General features: G+C 39.3%; 1 protein-coding gene across 2 annotated transcripts in view; it reads left to right on the forward strand.

The window, feature by feature from the left end:
* The window catches only part of LOC125293726 (copine-9-like), a 39,031-nt gene continuing 24,303 nt past the window's right edge, over window positions 1-14,728 (forward strand). Inside the window, exons 1-7 of one of the 2 annotated variants that reach the window (XM_048241807.1) lie at window positions 1-286; window positions 4,389-4,429; window positions 7,350-7,396; window positions 9,287-9,390; window positions 10,540-10,579; window positions 12,443-12,445; window positions 13,157-13,233. In XM_048241807.1, the coding sequence (XP_048097764.1) occupies window positions 171-286; window positions 4,389-4,429; window positions 7,350-7,396; window positions 9,287-9,390; window positions 10,540-10,579; window positions 12,443-12,445; window positions 13,157-13,233 (428 nt within the window). In that variant the 5' untranslated portion in view covers window positions 1-170. The remainder of the gene's footprint in view (window positions 287-4,388; window positions 4,430-7,349; window positions 7,397-9,286; window positions 9,391-10,539; window positions 10,580-12,442; window positions 12,446-13,156; window positions 13,234-14,728) is intronic. The other variant, XM_048241808.1, reaches the window with a different exon arrangement.

Below are 14,728 nucleotides of genomic sequence, written 5' to 3' on the forward strand. Positions count from 1 at the left end.
GAGGCGCGCGCGCTTTCCTGTGATACCACGAGTGGCACAACATCCAGATGTCGCATATGACTTATTTCACCGTGGTTGTCTACTGTCACAAATGAACATTGTGAATGGACATGACATAAACTGGTAACAACTTGGTATATCGCTTTTACCGGATTCTGTGAGCATTCAAAATGTTGAAAGGAAGGCAAGTCAGCTCAACAAATGAGATGATGGCATCGGTTGGACAATGTGACCCATTGCACTCGAATGTACCCGCAACCAAAATAGAAGTTACCGTCTCGTGCAGGTTAGTACCTACTTCGATGTAACTTCAAACGAATAGGCTACAGTAACTTATAAGGTAAGCGACGATTAATAGTGAATTGCAATATGTTTCCTCATTGAGGAAGAGAGTCACTGGTGTTAATATTAGAGTAATCAAAGTGGTACTCGAATACCGCTCCTTAACGGCTCAGTCAGGTTAACCTCAGTGACCTTGTGCGGTAGCCGACGAAGTTGTGTGTTTTTAACTGCTATAACCCCATATTTGAGAATCACAACGTTCAGAATAAAACGTGTAATGTTTTTATACTCAGGCAGTTCGTAGTTGTCGTGTTGGAGATGAATTACCGTAGAGTATTTTGAAAGTATTTGTTAGGTCCAAAATCATAGCAGCATCAATGGATATACATTTCTGTGAAGGAATCTGACGGAAGAAATAATGTTTTAAAAAATGAAGCTTTTCTCTTGCTGTTGCTCACTGACAACGTCCATTGCTTATCCATTAGAAATCATTTTTACTCTACCACCATGTCCATTTTGATTCCTTTTTGTTGTAAAATATTACTAGCATGAAAGAAGAAATTATCATCATGAAATATGACAGCATGAAAGAATGATGCTTAGCTTAAATGTAGCAAATTAGAAAACTATAGAAGCTTCAGAAGCTTGTAGAACAGAAGCTTCTATTTTGTATTAGCTTACATGAAGTGGGATATTTCTTCTCAGTAGATTCCTATCTCTTTCTTTCTAAAATTACATTTTCAAATTGTTTTTTATTAAAGATTAATAATAGAGGACATAGCCTACTTTTTAAGGTCGAAAGAAACCATTTCTATGCCTTGTTTTGAATGCCTTGACAAAGTCTGAGAGAATGCTTATGCTTATACACTGACTGAATGAGTAAAGAGTGAACAAAAGTTGTAAAATAGTTATATGATTTATATAGTTATATATGATTTAGCAGCCGCTTTTGTCCAAAACGATCAATAGTCAAAAGTTGTACAACTTACTGTGGTGATATAATGAGATTGATTCCAATTGGCTCTGAAACATCAACACCCTAAACACCCTACTTGAATGAACTTAATGTTACCACTGGAACACTTGTGTTTGCAGGTTTACCATGTGGCCTGTGCTCTTGTTTATGAATCACCACATCTTTTGGAGCCTCCTCAGTCAGGCTGATAACAGGGTGTCATTTAAAGTTTATGTAAGTCTTTATCACATAACCACTCTAGGAAAGGTGAAGTCAGCAGATTTACATTTGCCAAAGTAGCTTCACAATAACTTCCCAACTCTGCACAGTATCCCATTAACTCTGTGACAGCAGGCTATTTACAATTTTCTGTAAAGTTTGTAAACACGTTATCAAAATCAACTTAATGCACGCACACCTTTTGTTTGAGCAGGAGAGAGAATAACAACGGTTTTTAGGGGACCAATGCATGAACGAAACAGAGAAACAGCGAAAAAGGGATGGGGGAGGGGTGGTCTGTAGATGTGTGTGCGTACCATAGCATTCATTCCTGCAGGAGCCCCTGGTGCACATAATGTATTATAAGAAGAGAGGCAACCACATAACACTTTTATATACATGGGAAAGCAGTAGGTCTCTTTCAGTCAAGTTCACTCAATGTTAACCAAGTGGAGTCATTCTCACGGCTGATTCACACCGCATGCATGGCGACTATGTGACTAACGCAGCTGCATTACTTGTGCATTTTCATTTTGGCGCCCAGGTTAGAGCATGTACACTGGTGACATGCATGTCTCAGGTGCGGCTCGAGCAACATTTCATACTAAAAATAGGATGGGTGCCTATTGGTTGGTCTGTGGCTGAAACAAAGCAAGAAAGAAGGTGGAAGAAGGCCTTCTCAATGCGGCAATATTCCACTTAAGCGTTGGAGATCTCCATCCTCCCTGACTAGCAGCATTTGCCACCAAGCCATTCTCGCTCTCCAGTGTGCGATGCTGCCCGCATTATGACGCTCCTCTCCCTCTTCACCCATGCGCTTGCCAGAATCCCAGGGTGTAGAGAGGGGTGAGCTCCCAGTGGACATGTTTAGACCTGGTCACCGTGACAAAGTCATTTTGTTCGAATCCTCGGTGGGGCAGAAGGGTAGGTGGAGGAAGCTGTGGTTGGCCCCAGTGCCGATGATAGCCCACCATGCTGATTTGAGCTCCACATGCTTTGGCTGGAACCACCACCAGTGGCTAAGACCAGGATGGATGGCTACTTTTTGGGGGATTGCCACACAAAGCGTGACCGTCCACTTCCTGGATTTCCGGATGTCAAGCATGAAACAAATGGCATACAGAATTCAGTCCAGTGTCCGACAGGGAGACTGGTTAGTTCACTTTGTGATAACGGCCACGCAGAGCAAGTATCTATACTTTGTGTTTGAAAACAAGGTGTGTTTTACTAGCATGAAAGAAGAAATTGGCAGTTGTGGCAGTTCACTGTCCTTCCGTTTGGGTTCTCCCTCTCTCCCTAAACATTGTTGTGGTGCATAGATGTGGCACTGGCTCTCCTTTAGAATATTTAGAACCAGGACAGAATTCGCATTTAGAATTTTTTGGATGACTGGATGCTGATGGCCAGCTCTCCAGCAATCCTGCATCACTTAGCAGCTTCTCTCAGTCACCTCAGCTGCCTCAGTTTGCAGAGGAAATGGTTCAGTGGCAGATGTTCGTTGGACTCAAGCTCAGCTCCAAGCGCATGATAGTCAAGCTGACACTCAAGTGGTAAGTGGACGTACCCGCTTTTTTGGCCACACTTACGCTTGTGATGCACTGTGTACACCAGGTCTCATTGCTGCGGTAGTGATACTGATTACTACCTCACTGGCCAAACCAGTTATGGATGCCAGATTTCAGATTTCGGTGGATGGTACCCGGTAGTTAGGGAAACTAAGCCACTCTACAGGTACTAAGGTTGAATGCGTCATATCTCCTCAGACTTGGCACCTGATGGCTGACACTAGCCTCCTGTAGAGCAGGGGTTCGTCAGACAGCATGGAGTTGGAATTCATTGCTCAATCTGGTGGACAGCTCATATGCATACTGCTGTGTGAGGTATCACATTGTCAGGATTCCCTTATTACTGCCTTCTGTCTCTTTTTGTCTTGAGGTAGAATACCCTTTACATTTCAAATTTAAGAAGGAGCTTTAAATGTGGACAGTTGTGCAGTTGTGCTTTAAAGGAAAATTCAGTAAATACCATTCAGTTTTCACCACAATTTATCCAGCTTCAGAGTGGCTCCAAAATGAGGTCTTCTGAGCAAAAAGACAACATGATGCAATTTTATAAACACATACTGTACCTTTATCAAAACAGCCATGAAATGCATTGACTGCTGTAAGGCCAGCAGTTTGCATACCTTAATCAGTGGAAAGGTCTGATGTAATCAACAGCACCCCTGTTTATACATACAGCTAATTCAGTCCCGGGCCTCTTCTGGACCACAGGTACTAACTATGACTCTAACTATATTTGTCAGAGGACACTTTATAATCTGCATGTGTCTGATATCATTTTTATTCCATAAAAAATGTATTTCCATTTTTTCCATGCGAGAAGTACAGTATTGTCAGTTGTAGAACAGTAAAGTTAATGCATAATGATGTTTCTGTAACCTGCACCCACACATAAAGACAGACAGACACACACACACACCATTACCCCCCCTCTCACCCACACACACACACACACACACCCGCACACACAGAAGCAAACACACACATGCACATACTCATTTACATCCACAAAATTGCAAGAGTAGGGGATGGAGTAGGAGATGGAGACCAATTGACAAGCGTGATTTATTTTTGAGGAGCGAATGTGCAGGACTGGATGGCGATCATATTTTGTACCACTCTGCGGTACATCTAGTTGGCGGCTATAAACATTTTGGTGTAGCGTTAGACAGTTTGGTTAAAATGTTGGCCCATGAAAGTGTTTATGACTTGTTTATGACACATTCATGACAGTGTCATGTCACTCTTATGTCGATACTGTCAAGTAAAGTGTAACTGAAAGTGCTGGTAATTCTTATGATGGTGTCCTGATTTCATGTTCCAGAATTATGAAAATGCTTATTTGCTTAAATTGTGACTTATTTTCACAGGAATTTGTTGGACATAGATACATTCTCAAAGTCTGATCCAGGTATGTGCATTATATAACGTAATTTGTCCAGTTTGGAATAATCAATTAAAGGTGCTCTAAGCGATGCTGGGTAACTTCACCTGTGTTGACTTTCAAACAAAACAGAGAGCTAGTTCGCTACTTCCTCCCCCTCCCTCCCGTGCTCTTCCGTGCAATTGAAACTCTCCTTAACGCGCATCTCGTCTGTGATTTGCTGGAACAGTTTGATATGTTTGGAGACTAATCTGGAGACTAGTTATGTTTTTAATCTGGAGACTAGTTATGTTTTTAATCTGGAGACTAGTCATGTGTTTAATCTAGAGACTAGTCATGTGTTTAATCTGGAGACTAGTAATATTTTTATCTTCCCTGATGGGAAATACACACACACAAATACACACATACACACTCTCTAGTAATGTTTTTATCTTCCCTGATGGTCTGCGAGGCTTTGATCTGAAAATTTTTGATCTTTCCGAACTTTCCCAAGCTGTCCACAGAGATCGCGTTTTTTTACAGTGTATTCAGGACACAGACAGCTAGCGGTTGGTTAGGTGATGTTTGCAGTAAGTGACATAAAATGTTTTAGCCTAAAAAGCGTGTGGCGTCGCTTAGAGAACCTTTAATTTATTGGTCTGGTATTGGTTCATTCAATCATTCACATTCATTCATTCATTAGTCAGCATTCATAACTTGGGTTCAGGTGACTTTTCCTTGTTTTAATATGTGCAGAATTTGGCCTACTGTGTACACATGAGGAGGACAGAAACAGATACAGTAAAACTGTTACTGAATGCATTTGCTGGTAAATATTTAGACCAATTTGCATTTGCAACAGCTCATTTCCCTTGTTTGGCAGAGAGATTGTGTCCACTGGCATTCTCAGCACACCTGATTCTTATGAGAGTAAGGGGAAAGAGAGGTATACATGTTCATTTCACTCTCACACCTGATTCGTATGAGAGTGAGGGAAAAGAGAGGTATACATGTTAATTTGTGATTCTTATGAGAGTGAGGGGAAAGAGAGGTATATGTTAATTTCTGCATTCTGCACTGAGCCACACCTCCAATCCATTCTCTCCAAGTGCAGATGACAGCCTGAAAGCAATTAAAGTAATTACTGTAAGCCTAATGTGTGCCTCGCTGTGTCTCCCTGCCTTTTTCATGTACTTACATTTGCCTGTGTGGTCTTCAGCTCACCTCATCTGAGTCGTAATTATCTTTTACATGTAGAAACGATAGTGGACTACATTTCGTCACTCACAAGAGCTTTATTTGTTGTCACAGCCTGATGTTTTTCTCACAATAGTTTAAAATGACCATCATTGTTTTGCTCTCTGTCATAGTGTGGCAATGATGTGGCAGTAGCTATTAGACAAGATATTGAAATGTTATCCCACCTATAGCCAGTTTTGCTAATATTGATACATACATACATAGCCTACACATAACAGCCAACAATGTGCAAAAATATTCAGGGATCCCTGAAGATTTTGTGTTTTCATGAGCAAAACAAATGGCCTTTCCTTCAAGGAATTAGTAACTGCTGTGCTACTAACCTGCACAGGCAAAAATCCTTGTGCTTTAAATTAAATAATTTAAATTTAAATTAATAATCTTAATATGATGGTATTCTCTTGTTGGTGAGAGGAATATAAATGATTTGAGCAGGCTTTTTACATAGTTGGATGAGGAACAGTGAAACAGCCATTCACCTGAGTGCACTAGAGTTGATTTTGTTTTTCAACAAAATTGCTGCCCCTTGACAAGCGAGATGTTTACATTTCACGTCTGTTATACAAGATATTTACAGTGCAATAACTTTAAAAAAAAAATAAGACAAACAGAAAACAGTGATTTAGGCATTTGACATTATCAATTTTTGTGAAATTTTTGTGGTAAATTCGGACTGGCTTCTTGGCCAAGTTGAATTATGGCCGATAATAAAATCCCATTGGCATGGTACCATGGCTATGCCAGGTTAGAGAAATTAAGGATATGGCCTAACATTGAACTATTAAAAAGGATGACATACTTTACTCAACAGCACTGTAATTGTAATGCAAAAAGATTGTACAGTTGAAATCAAGTGCTAGACAATCAACATTAATCAGGAACTTTCCTTGAACTTCCCTGGAGGATCAATAAACTATCTATCTATCTATCTATCTATCTATCTATCTATCTATCTAATTAATCTCCATCATGCTATCTCCGGTTGCAACCTGTGCTGTGTCTATCTGCCAAACTCATCATTTTCCAGTTCTTGTCAGGACTCCACCCAACCCATGTGTGCCTGAACAGACTCTCCACCTGAATTGAGCTACACTGAAAAATGAAATATTCTGTTAAATGTTAAATGTATTTTTTGTTCTATGACTGAATTTGGATGTGAATTCAGTCTTAGTGTTATACATGTACTACTACTCGTCAAACTTGAGGTTCTGAGATGGTTGCTGACATAGGTTTTGTTAAAGGCTTGTTGTATATTACTTAAGTATCAACAGATGTTTCCTAATGAAATACCCTTAAACCTCATCTGGGTGATCCATCAGTGCCCACTCATTAACAGCTATTTAGACCCAAATGGGCTTGCTTACTCCTCAGTGTATGCAAGCTTCACTGAAGTAATTATCGAGCCATTTCTATTAAAGATGCAGTGTGCTAGTTGATATTTTGCCCAAAGGCCAAACGAATCACTCTCCTCCCTCCTCTGCTCCTAAGGCAATGTGTTTTGCTTGAAACTGGCTTGATCTGGACACAGACATTTGGTCTGTTTTGCAGAAACAGAACTGTATTTTTGATACAGAACTGTACCTTATAAAGTTACATTCAGATTATCATTAGAGAGACAAATTAGTTTAGGAATATATATATATATATATATATATATATAGGTGGTTTTCATATCGGTTTAAACTCCCTTGTCTGTTTCTTTTAGTTGTTGTGCTTTATGTGCAGGGCATTGGGACCAAAGAATGGCGAGAGGTAAGTTAATTTCATCAAAACAATCAAACTCTTAAAAACACTGTCATTAGATGCTTCTCTTTTGAGAGACATTCAAAATGGTCAAAATGAGCAAAGTTGAAATACATTTATTCCAGTGTATTTATTCCAAATGTACATTGTGTTTATTTAGATGTAGACTGGAAAACCATTTTTTAAACCTATAAGAACATTTCTAAAGAGCACCTAACCTTGTGTTTAAAATAATTCATATTCATTTCATTCTTTTGCTACCACTGTGATGATTTTGATATTCAGTGTGATTTAATCTTGTCCTTATTCATCATATGATATCTGTGCCTCCATTAGTTTGTGAGTTATCACAAGGAATCCTTCACTAAATGCATTTTATGACTGGGAGCATGGATTCTCTAATGGTTTAGATTAGGAGAAGGTGTTGGAAAATGCTGTAGAAAGCAGTACCAAGGACAGCGCCAGAGTTAGTGATGCTCTCAAGAGAACTAGTCACTGGCCTCCAGAGAACATGATAAATTATTCACATATTTACTGCACACTCCTACCTCTGACGCTGGTGCGACCAGCTTTTATGTCGTCAGAAATATACAGTCTACTGTGGGGGTACATACCTGTACCTTTACTATGCAGTCTCCAGCTAAGACCAGACCTGCAATGTCAGGATGTGTCTCTAGTCAATCAAATGATGTTGAAGTAATTTTGAGCCAATGGTTTTAGTGTGTTTGAGAAAACTGTTAAATCAAGTTTAATGCCATTTAGCAAAATAGAATGAGGAGGTAGTTTAAAATGAGATTGCACTGTGAAGTAGTTTCAAAAGAAAATGTAGCTCCTGCTGACCTGTCATTTAAAACACATTAGGATCTAATCAGAACAAATTGGAAACTGATACTGAACAAAGTGCAAATTCTGGGGTATTATAAAAAGCTTAATCATACATTAACCCATATCGGTAATTTAAGAGATGGGTGGTGGATTGCTGGCTGTATAGGACATTTGACAAGCCATCTACAATGAAAATACAAAAAGAGAGCATCAGCCTGTCTCCACCCACCGCTGTGTCCACCTAGTTTAGGCAGAGTGGACATCTCATTTTCGTATCTATTTGTTAACTGCATCATTTCATTTCTCTGGATTGTCCTGAATGCCATTCTCTTTTTGCTGCACAATGTAATAACATATTACTTCTAATAATCCATATTATTGGGACTGCATGACATCCTTAAGAGGCTTTGCCATTGCTGAGTGCCCAGGACTCCCTGCATTTTAAAATCAGATTTACCCAAAGCAGACGACTTGGAAGAAACTCAGGGGTAGAAGTGGACTCCTGCTGAGTCCGCCACACGGCAGTGCTGGCAGGGATAATAGCTCATTACTCCCTCTGCCAAAGTTCCATCCACAAAAGAACGTTCCCTGTGGGGATCACTGTCTGACTGCCAGAAAGGTGGCAGCTAAGCAGCCAGTGATAGAGGCTGAGGATCTCTAGCTACCACTGGGGCTCCACCACACTAGCCTGGTCTGCTGGCCGCTTGGAGAGGCTTCCAATGAGGTCAACAGCTTTGGACTTTGTGGTCCCTCATCTTGAGTTTTAAACATAACACCCATGGATAGGTTGTGTGCTAGGATGATAATTTGGGGCCCCGGCTGTGGTGCAACTGGCTGGGGCACCTGCACCGTTCGATTCCCGCCCCGTGGTCCTTTCCGGATCCCACCCCGACTCTCTCTCCCACTCACTTCCTGTCATTCTCCACTGTCCTGTCATTAAAGGCATAAAAAAAAAACCTAAGATGATAATTTGGAAAGACTTAAGCAAGATATTATAGTTTCTTATGTATGAGTGAATATGATGGCATGTTTTTTTCATGTTTGACATTTGACTGTTTTTGTTTAACCTAACAGTTTGGAAGAACTGAGATGATTGACAATACACTGAACCCAGATTTTGTGAGAAAGTTTGTACTGGATTACTTCTTTGAGGAAAAACAAAATCTCCGATTTGATGTGTGAGTCTTTCTTTTTTATATAGATATTTTGTCTTACACCAAGTTATCACTTTATATTGTTGAAATAGTAGCGTTCTAATGTGGTATTAAATTGTTAAAGACCACCTCCGGTGAAAATCAAATCAACCCTGTTAACATGCCCATATGGTGTCTGCAGTTTTACAAGACATATCATGAGCGAATTCAAGCAGTCAATGACATGACCAAGGATTTCTGCTTTAGATCTCCAGTCCACCAATCACAGCCTCAGTATAATTCAAAATGCAGTATTTTATGACTGAACCTGAACCAATCACAGCCTCAGTATAATTCAAAATGCAGTATTTTATGATTGAACCTGAACCAATCCTAAGTAGCTGCAGCAGCCTGTAGCAGGCGAACAGTGTAGAGGCCAGATAGATCCCAATTCCTGAAATGAGGAAGGAAGTGTAAAGTTACATTTAAGTACATTTTAGGGGCTATGAGGTGACTTTTTTCATGAAAAAAGAATATTGTATATTTTAGACACAAATACATCAAAAATGTTAAACACTTGATTTTTTTTACCACAGGGGTGATTTAAGTTGTGAATTTCAAGATACGCTACATTTAATCAATGTTATAATGTTATATAATGATTTAGGGCTCATGTTAATCTGCTCCACCATTCCAACATGTAATCCACAGCTAATAGAAATACCAATTACTTGTGGCTCTAGCTGTAATTGATCATTTTCTAAAAATAATTCTTTGAACTTTGCTGAAAATGTATTTGAGTTATTCATCAAAGGGAAGCACAGTTCTGTATTTACATATCTGTAGCTGTATATGGGAGTCTCTGTGCCATAGCAATGTCTTTATGCAAGAGGTCACTGTGAACTTTTTTTCTCAATAGAGGCCATTACTGGTCTTATTCTCCATATTTCCCTTTGGAGAACACAATAGAACTTTTTCATTTAGCTACTTTCAGTTCGGAAAATATTATTTTCTGAACTGAAAGTAGCTAAATGAAAAAGTTCTATCACCATTATAATGTTTCAGACCCAATGGCCTCTCACACATGTTTAAACCTCAGTACATTCCCTAGAATGCTTGTAGGTAGATCTTGAAGTGAGAATGCATTGCCCCTGTGTCCACCATCCAACCCCTGTCTTCTGTCCTGTTCTATAGTTATAGTATGGACTCCAAAAGCTCAAATATTTCTAAACATGTAAGTTCTGGCATTTTTGTTTTTCATATAGGCTACTGTTTTTGTAATTATTGAATTAATGCTTACACTTTACTTTAAGGTATTTACATAACAGTTACATGACACTGTCATTAATGTGTCATAAACATTATAACCAAGTCATAAACGTTGATAGATAGATAGATAGATAGATAGATAGATAGATAGATAGATCCCCAGGGGAAATTCAAGGTCACAGTAGCATACAGACAACACACACACAACTAAGCAATAAGGACAGTAGAAGATAAATATATACTAAATACTAAATATACTAAAATACAAATTATACTAAATAACACAATTCTAAAAAAAACCAGTATCCACATAGTGGGTGATTAATCAAACAAGATGCGCTCGCAATGACTGAGGCAGGGACTGAGCCTGTGATTCTCTGTGCATAAGGTAAGGTAAGGTAAGGTGATCTGTGTGAATGAGTGTCATGGTGATGGTGCAAATGAGTAAGTCTAACAGTGCAACAGTGCAAGAATAAAGTCTATATATATATAACTATATTAAGGAAGGTATAAGTGTGGTCACAGTTCGGCTGTGGCATGGAGGGAGGGGTTATGCATATGTGCTAATTTAGCACGCAAACAGTGAGGCAGAAGACAGTGGTAAAAAGTGGCTAGTGGACAGACAGTTCAAGACATGGAGGGGGTGAAGAGGCAGACAGACTATGCGGAGAAGTCTATTTCCCCTCTTCCCTTAAGTGAAGCATTGAACAGTTCAATGGCCCTGGGGACAAATGACTTCCTCAGTCTGTCTGTTGTGCAAGACAGTGAGCGAAGTCTCCAGCTGATCAGGCTCTTCTGCTTAACAATAATGTTGTGGAGTGGATGACACTCATTGTCCAAGATGTTGATCAGTTTGTTCAGGGTCCTTTTGTCAGATATTGAGGTGATGCACTCCAGTTCAGCTCCCACTCCAGTTCAGCTCCCACTACAGAGCCAGTTGATGACATACCGCTTCTGTCACTCGCTTCTGTCAAGTGCCATTCGGTTTTTGTCATGACAAGTTAGGGTTAGGGTTATGACAGTGTCATGTCATGTCTTATGTAGATACCTTCAAGTAAAGTGTTACTGAATTAATTGCAATGTATTGAACTGCAAGTAAGAGTTTGGTCATAAACAATAGACCAGTGGTTCTCAACCTTTTAAGAATCACGACCCCTAGAGTTACCTGGTTGATGTTCGTAACCTCACACCCTACTGTACCTTCCACCTTCAAGTTCTCTGCACTTTTCTGCACATATAATAATAAATTCCATTTCAGCTTTACTGCTGTGCTTTTAGATTAGATTTAGATTGGAGTCTTGAGTTGAAATAATGTTACTTTTTTCTGAGAAGCCATCTCATAGGCAGTGGATGAGGCTTTTGGATCTACTTTTCCAAGTGTTATGAAACGGACAACATTATCATGTTTATCACTATTCCTGACCTATCTATTATAACAACAATGCACAGCTAATGGAACAACACAGCCACACAAATGAATACCCCACAAAGGCTGCAATATTGGCAATATTGGTCTACTGCTAATTTTGCTTAGTGTGAGCATCAATGCTGTTAGCATGTGTGTGTGTGTTAAAAATGGCAATGGAAATGAAACAGAATGAATAAGAAGTAATGGTTTATTATTTATGAACTAATGGTTTAATGTAGAATTAGAATTTTTTTTTTTTTTTTTCAAAATCTGGCAACCTCCAGAAATCTCCAGGTTGAGAACCACTGCAATAGACTCAGTCAAGATTCTTAATTATTATTGGAATTTACATAAACCATTTACATAATCATTAAGCCTGTTTAATGTTCTTCTGTTGTTCTTTCCACCATGGACGTGCAGAGGGTTGGTAAAACATACTGTACTGCATTGTCTGTTCCATCTGCCTTGTATTTTCTTTATTTCTTTCAGTGTTGTTATCAATCTATTTAAGCAATTTGCCTTCAAGAAAAAAATATTTCACATTATTTAAAAATATAAAGTATATACAGTATCAATCCCTCTAAAATGGCTTATAATCTTCAGGTTTAAAAAAGTGTAAAAGAGGAATGTTGAAAAATCTATATAAATGTCCTTCCCCATGTTCTCAGTACTGTACAGCACTGTCAGAGAATGTAAAGCAAAGTTTCTTATTTCATTTACTCATTTACAGTAACCATGGAAATTCACTTCAACTTGCACATGATCAGTAGTCATAATCTATGAGTCCATTTCATTTGTATTCATCTCAATTTGAATTCAGTTTATCAGTATAAGAACTCAATGGTCAGAGTATGTATAAGCATTGTTTCAATTCATTCATACATTGTTCTTTTTGAAACTCTAAAATCATTTTGGGATCAGTTTTATTTCATTAGCCTGTCATGTCTTGTTAACAGCATCAATGGCATCTCAAGAAAATAGTGTCTCCTAGATTAGTTCAATGTTATTCACACTTTTTTTGCTTATGTTCATGATGTGGATTCAATTAAATTATCTAGTTACTGATCAGTCAATACATTTTATATTGTACAATGTATTTATGTTATTGTCTGAATCTCTTGTGTTGCCTCTCAGTCCTTTCTTGGCCAGACATTTTGCACCCTGGGGGAGATCATCGGCTCCAAGGGCAGTCGGCTGGAGAGGACCCTCTCGTGAGTATTCCATTCTGGTCATCAATCACTTCACCAGACACAGGTCAGGTAGTCTCTGAAGGAGCCTGATACAAATGTCTTGTTTGGAAAAGCATAATGTCCCTCTGGCATTTGTATCTGAAACCAACCATGTGTTCAAAGACTAAACACTCATTTGTCTTTAGCTGTTTATATGTGGTAAATGACTGGCTGCCCCTGACCTTGTGTTCAAATGGTCAATGGCAGTACACAATGTTACCTGCTTTCTCTGTTACTGTGTATATTTTTCATTGTGGTGCAATTCAGCATTCCAACGGTTTTGTCTCCTCACATTATGAATCAGTCAATATTGGTGGCAGCTCAGTCAACAGATTGAGATAGAATACACTTGGAGCTGTGCTCACTTGGGTGTGGAAGGGTTAGAACAACACACTGGCTGATTGACATCAAATCAAACCTGTGATGTACTGTAAGCGAAGGCGCTGAATCATTATTTGATTTTTGCCTCTCCACAGTCCCAATGCATGAACCCTGACTGAACTTGAACATTTCTTGGATGTTGTCATGTGTCCTCTGCAAGTTCTGAGGACTAACTTTTGCTCTCATGCTAAGAATGCATGCTGTGGAGTACTGAAGTGCCATACCATGACTGCTTGTGTTGCATGACCGCTTAACAGTGCTTTAAGCACTGCCCTTGTATTCTGAAATTCTTGACATCGTGGCCACTTCCGGTTTGGGACAATTCTGTGAAAAAAAATGCGTCCATCCATCCATGACAACTGAAGTGAATTAATCAAATATTCGGCCATTTAGTCAGATAATTTTTCTATGAGAAAGCTGGTAATCTGTAGGGGCACTCACTCAATCCAGCTGTTGTCAACTTCAGACTGTAATGCTTTTGCAGTTCTATATGTGTGTGCGGTTCAGCACACATCACCCCCATTCTCCATCAACTCTATTGGCTACCAGTTCCGTCCCGGATCAAATACAAAGTACTACTACTCACCTTCAAAGCCCTCCACAACCTTGCTCCCCCCTACATCTGCGACCTCCTGACCCCTTACACTCCTTCCCGCTCACTCAGATCCTCTGACCAAAAACTCTTGACTATCCCCCGCTCCAGACTCTCCACCCTGGGTGGCTGGTCCTTCAGTGCCTTGGCCCCCAAACTCTGGAACTCCCTCCCCCAACCTCTTTGTGTCTGTCCTTCTCTTCCTTTCTTCAAAGCACATCTCAAGACTTCTCCTCCACACCCAACACATAGTTCCTACAGATAACTTGTCTTTATTGTATCGTTTTGTTTGTTTGTTATTGTGTTTCCCTGCCTTTGTCTCTGTTGTATTGTTTTGTTTGTTTGTTATTGTGTTTTCCTGCCTTCCTACTATGTAAAGCGACCTTGGGTTTGAGAAAGGCGCTATATAAAATAAACTTATTATTATTATTATTATTTAGCTCATCAGCATAGTTCTATTAATTTTTAATGAACAAATACAACCTCATGGTTTTGTTTTCACAA

The sequence above is a fragment of the Alosa alosa genome, chromosome 4 (genome assembly GCF_017589495.1).
Source record: "Alosa alosa isolate M-15738 ecotype Scorff River chromosome 4, AALO_Geno_1.1, whole genome shotgun sequence".
In the NCBI taxonomy this organism is placed as follows: domain Eukaryota; kingdom Metazoa; phylum Chordata; class Actinopteri; order Clupeiformes; family Clupeidae; genus Alosa; species Alosa alosa.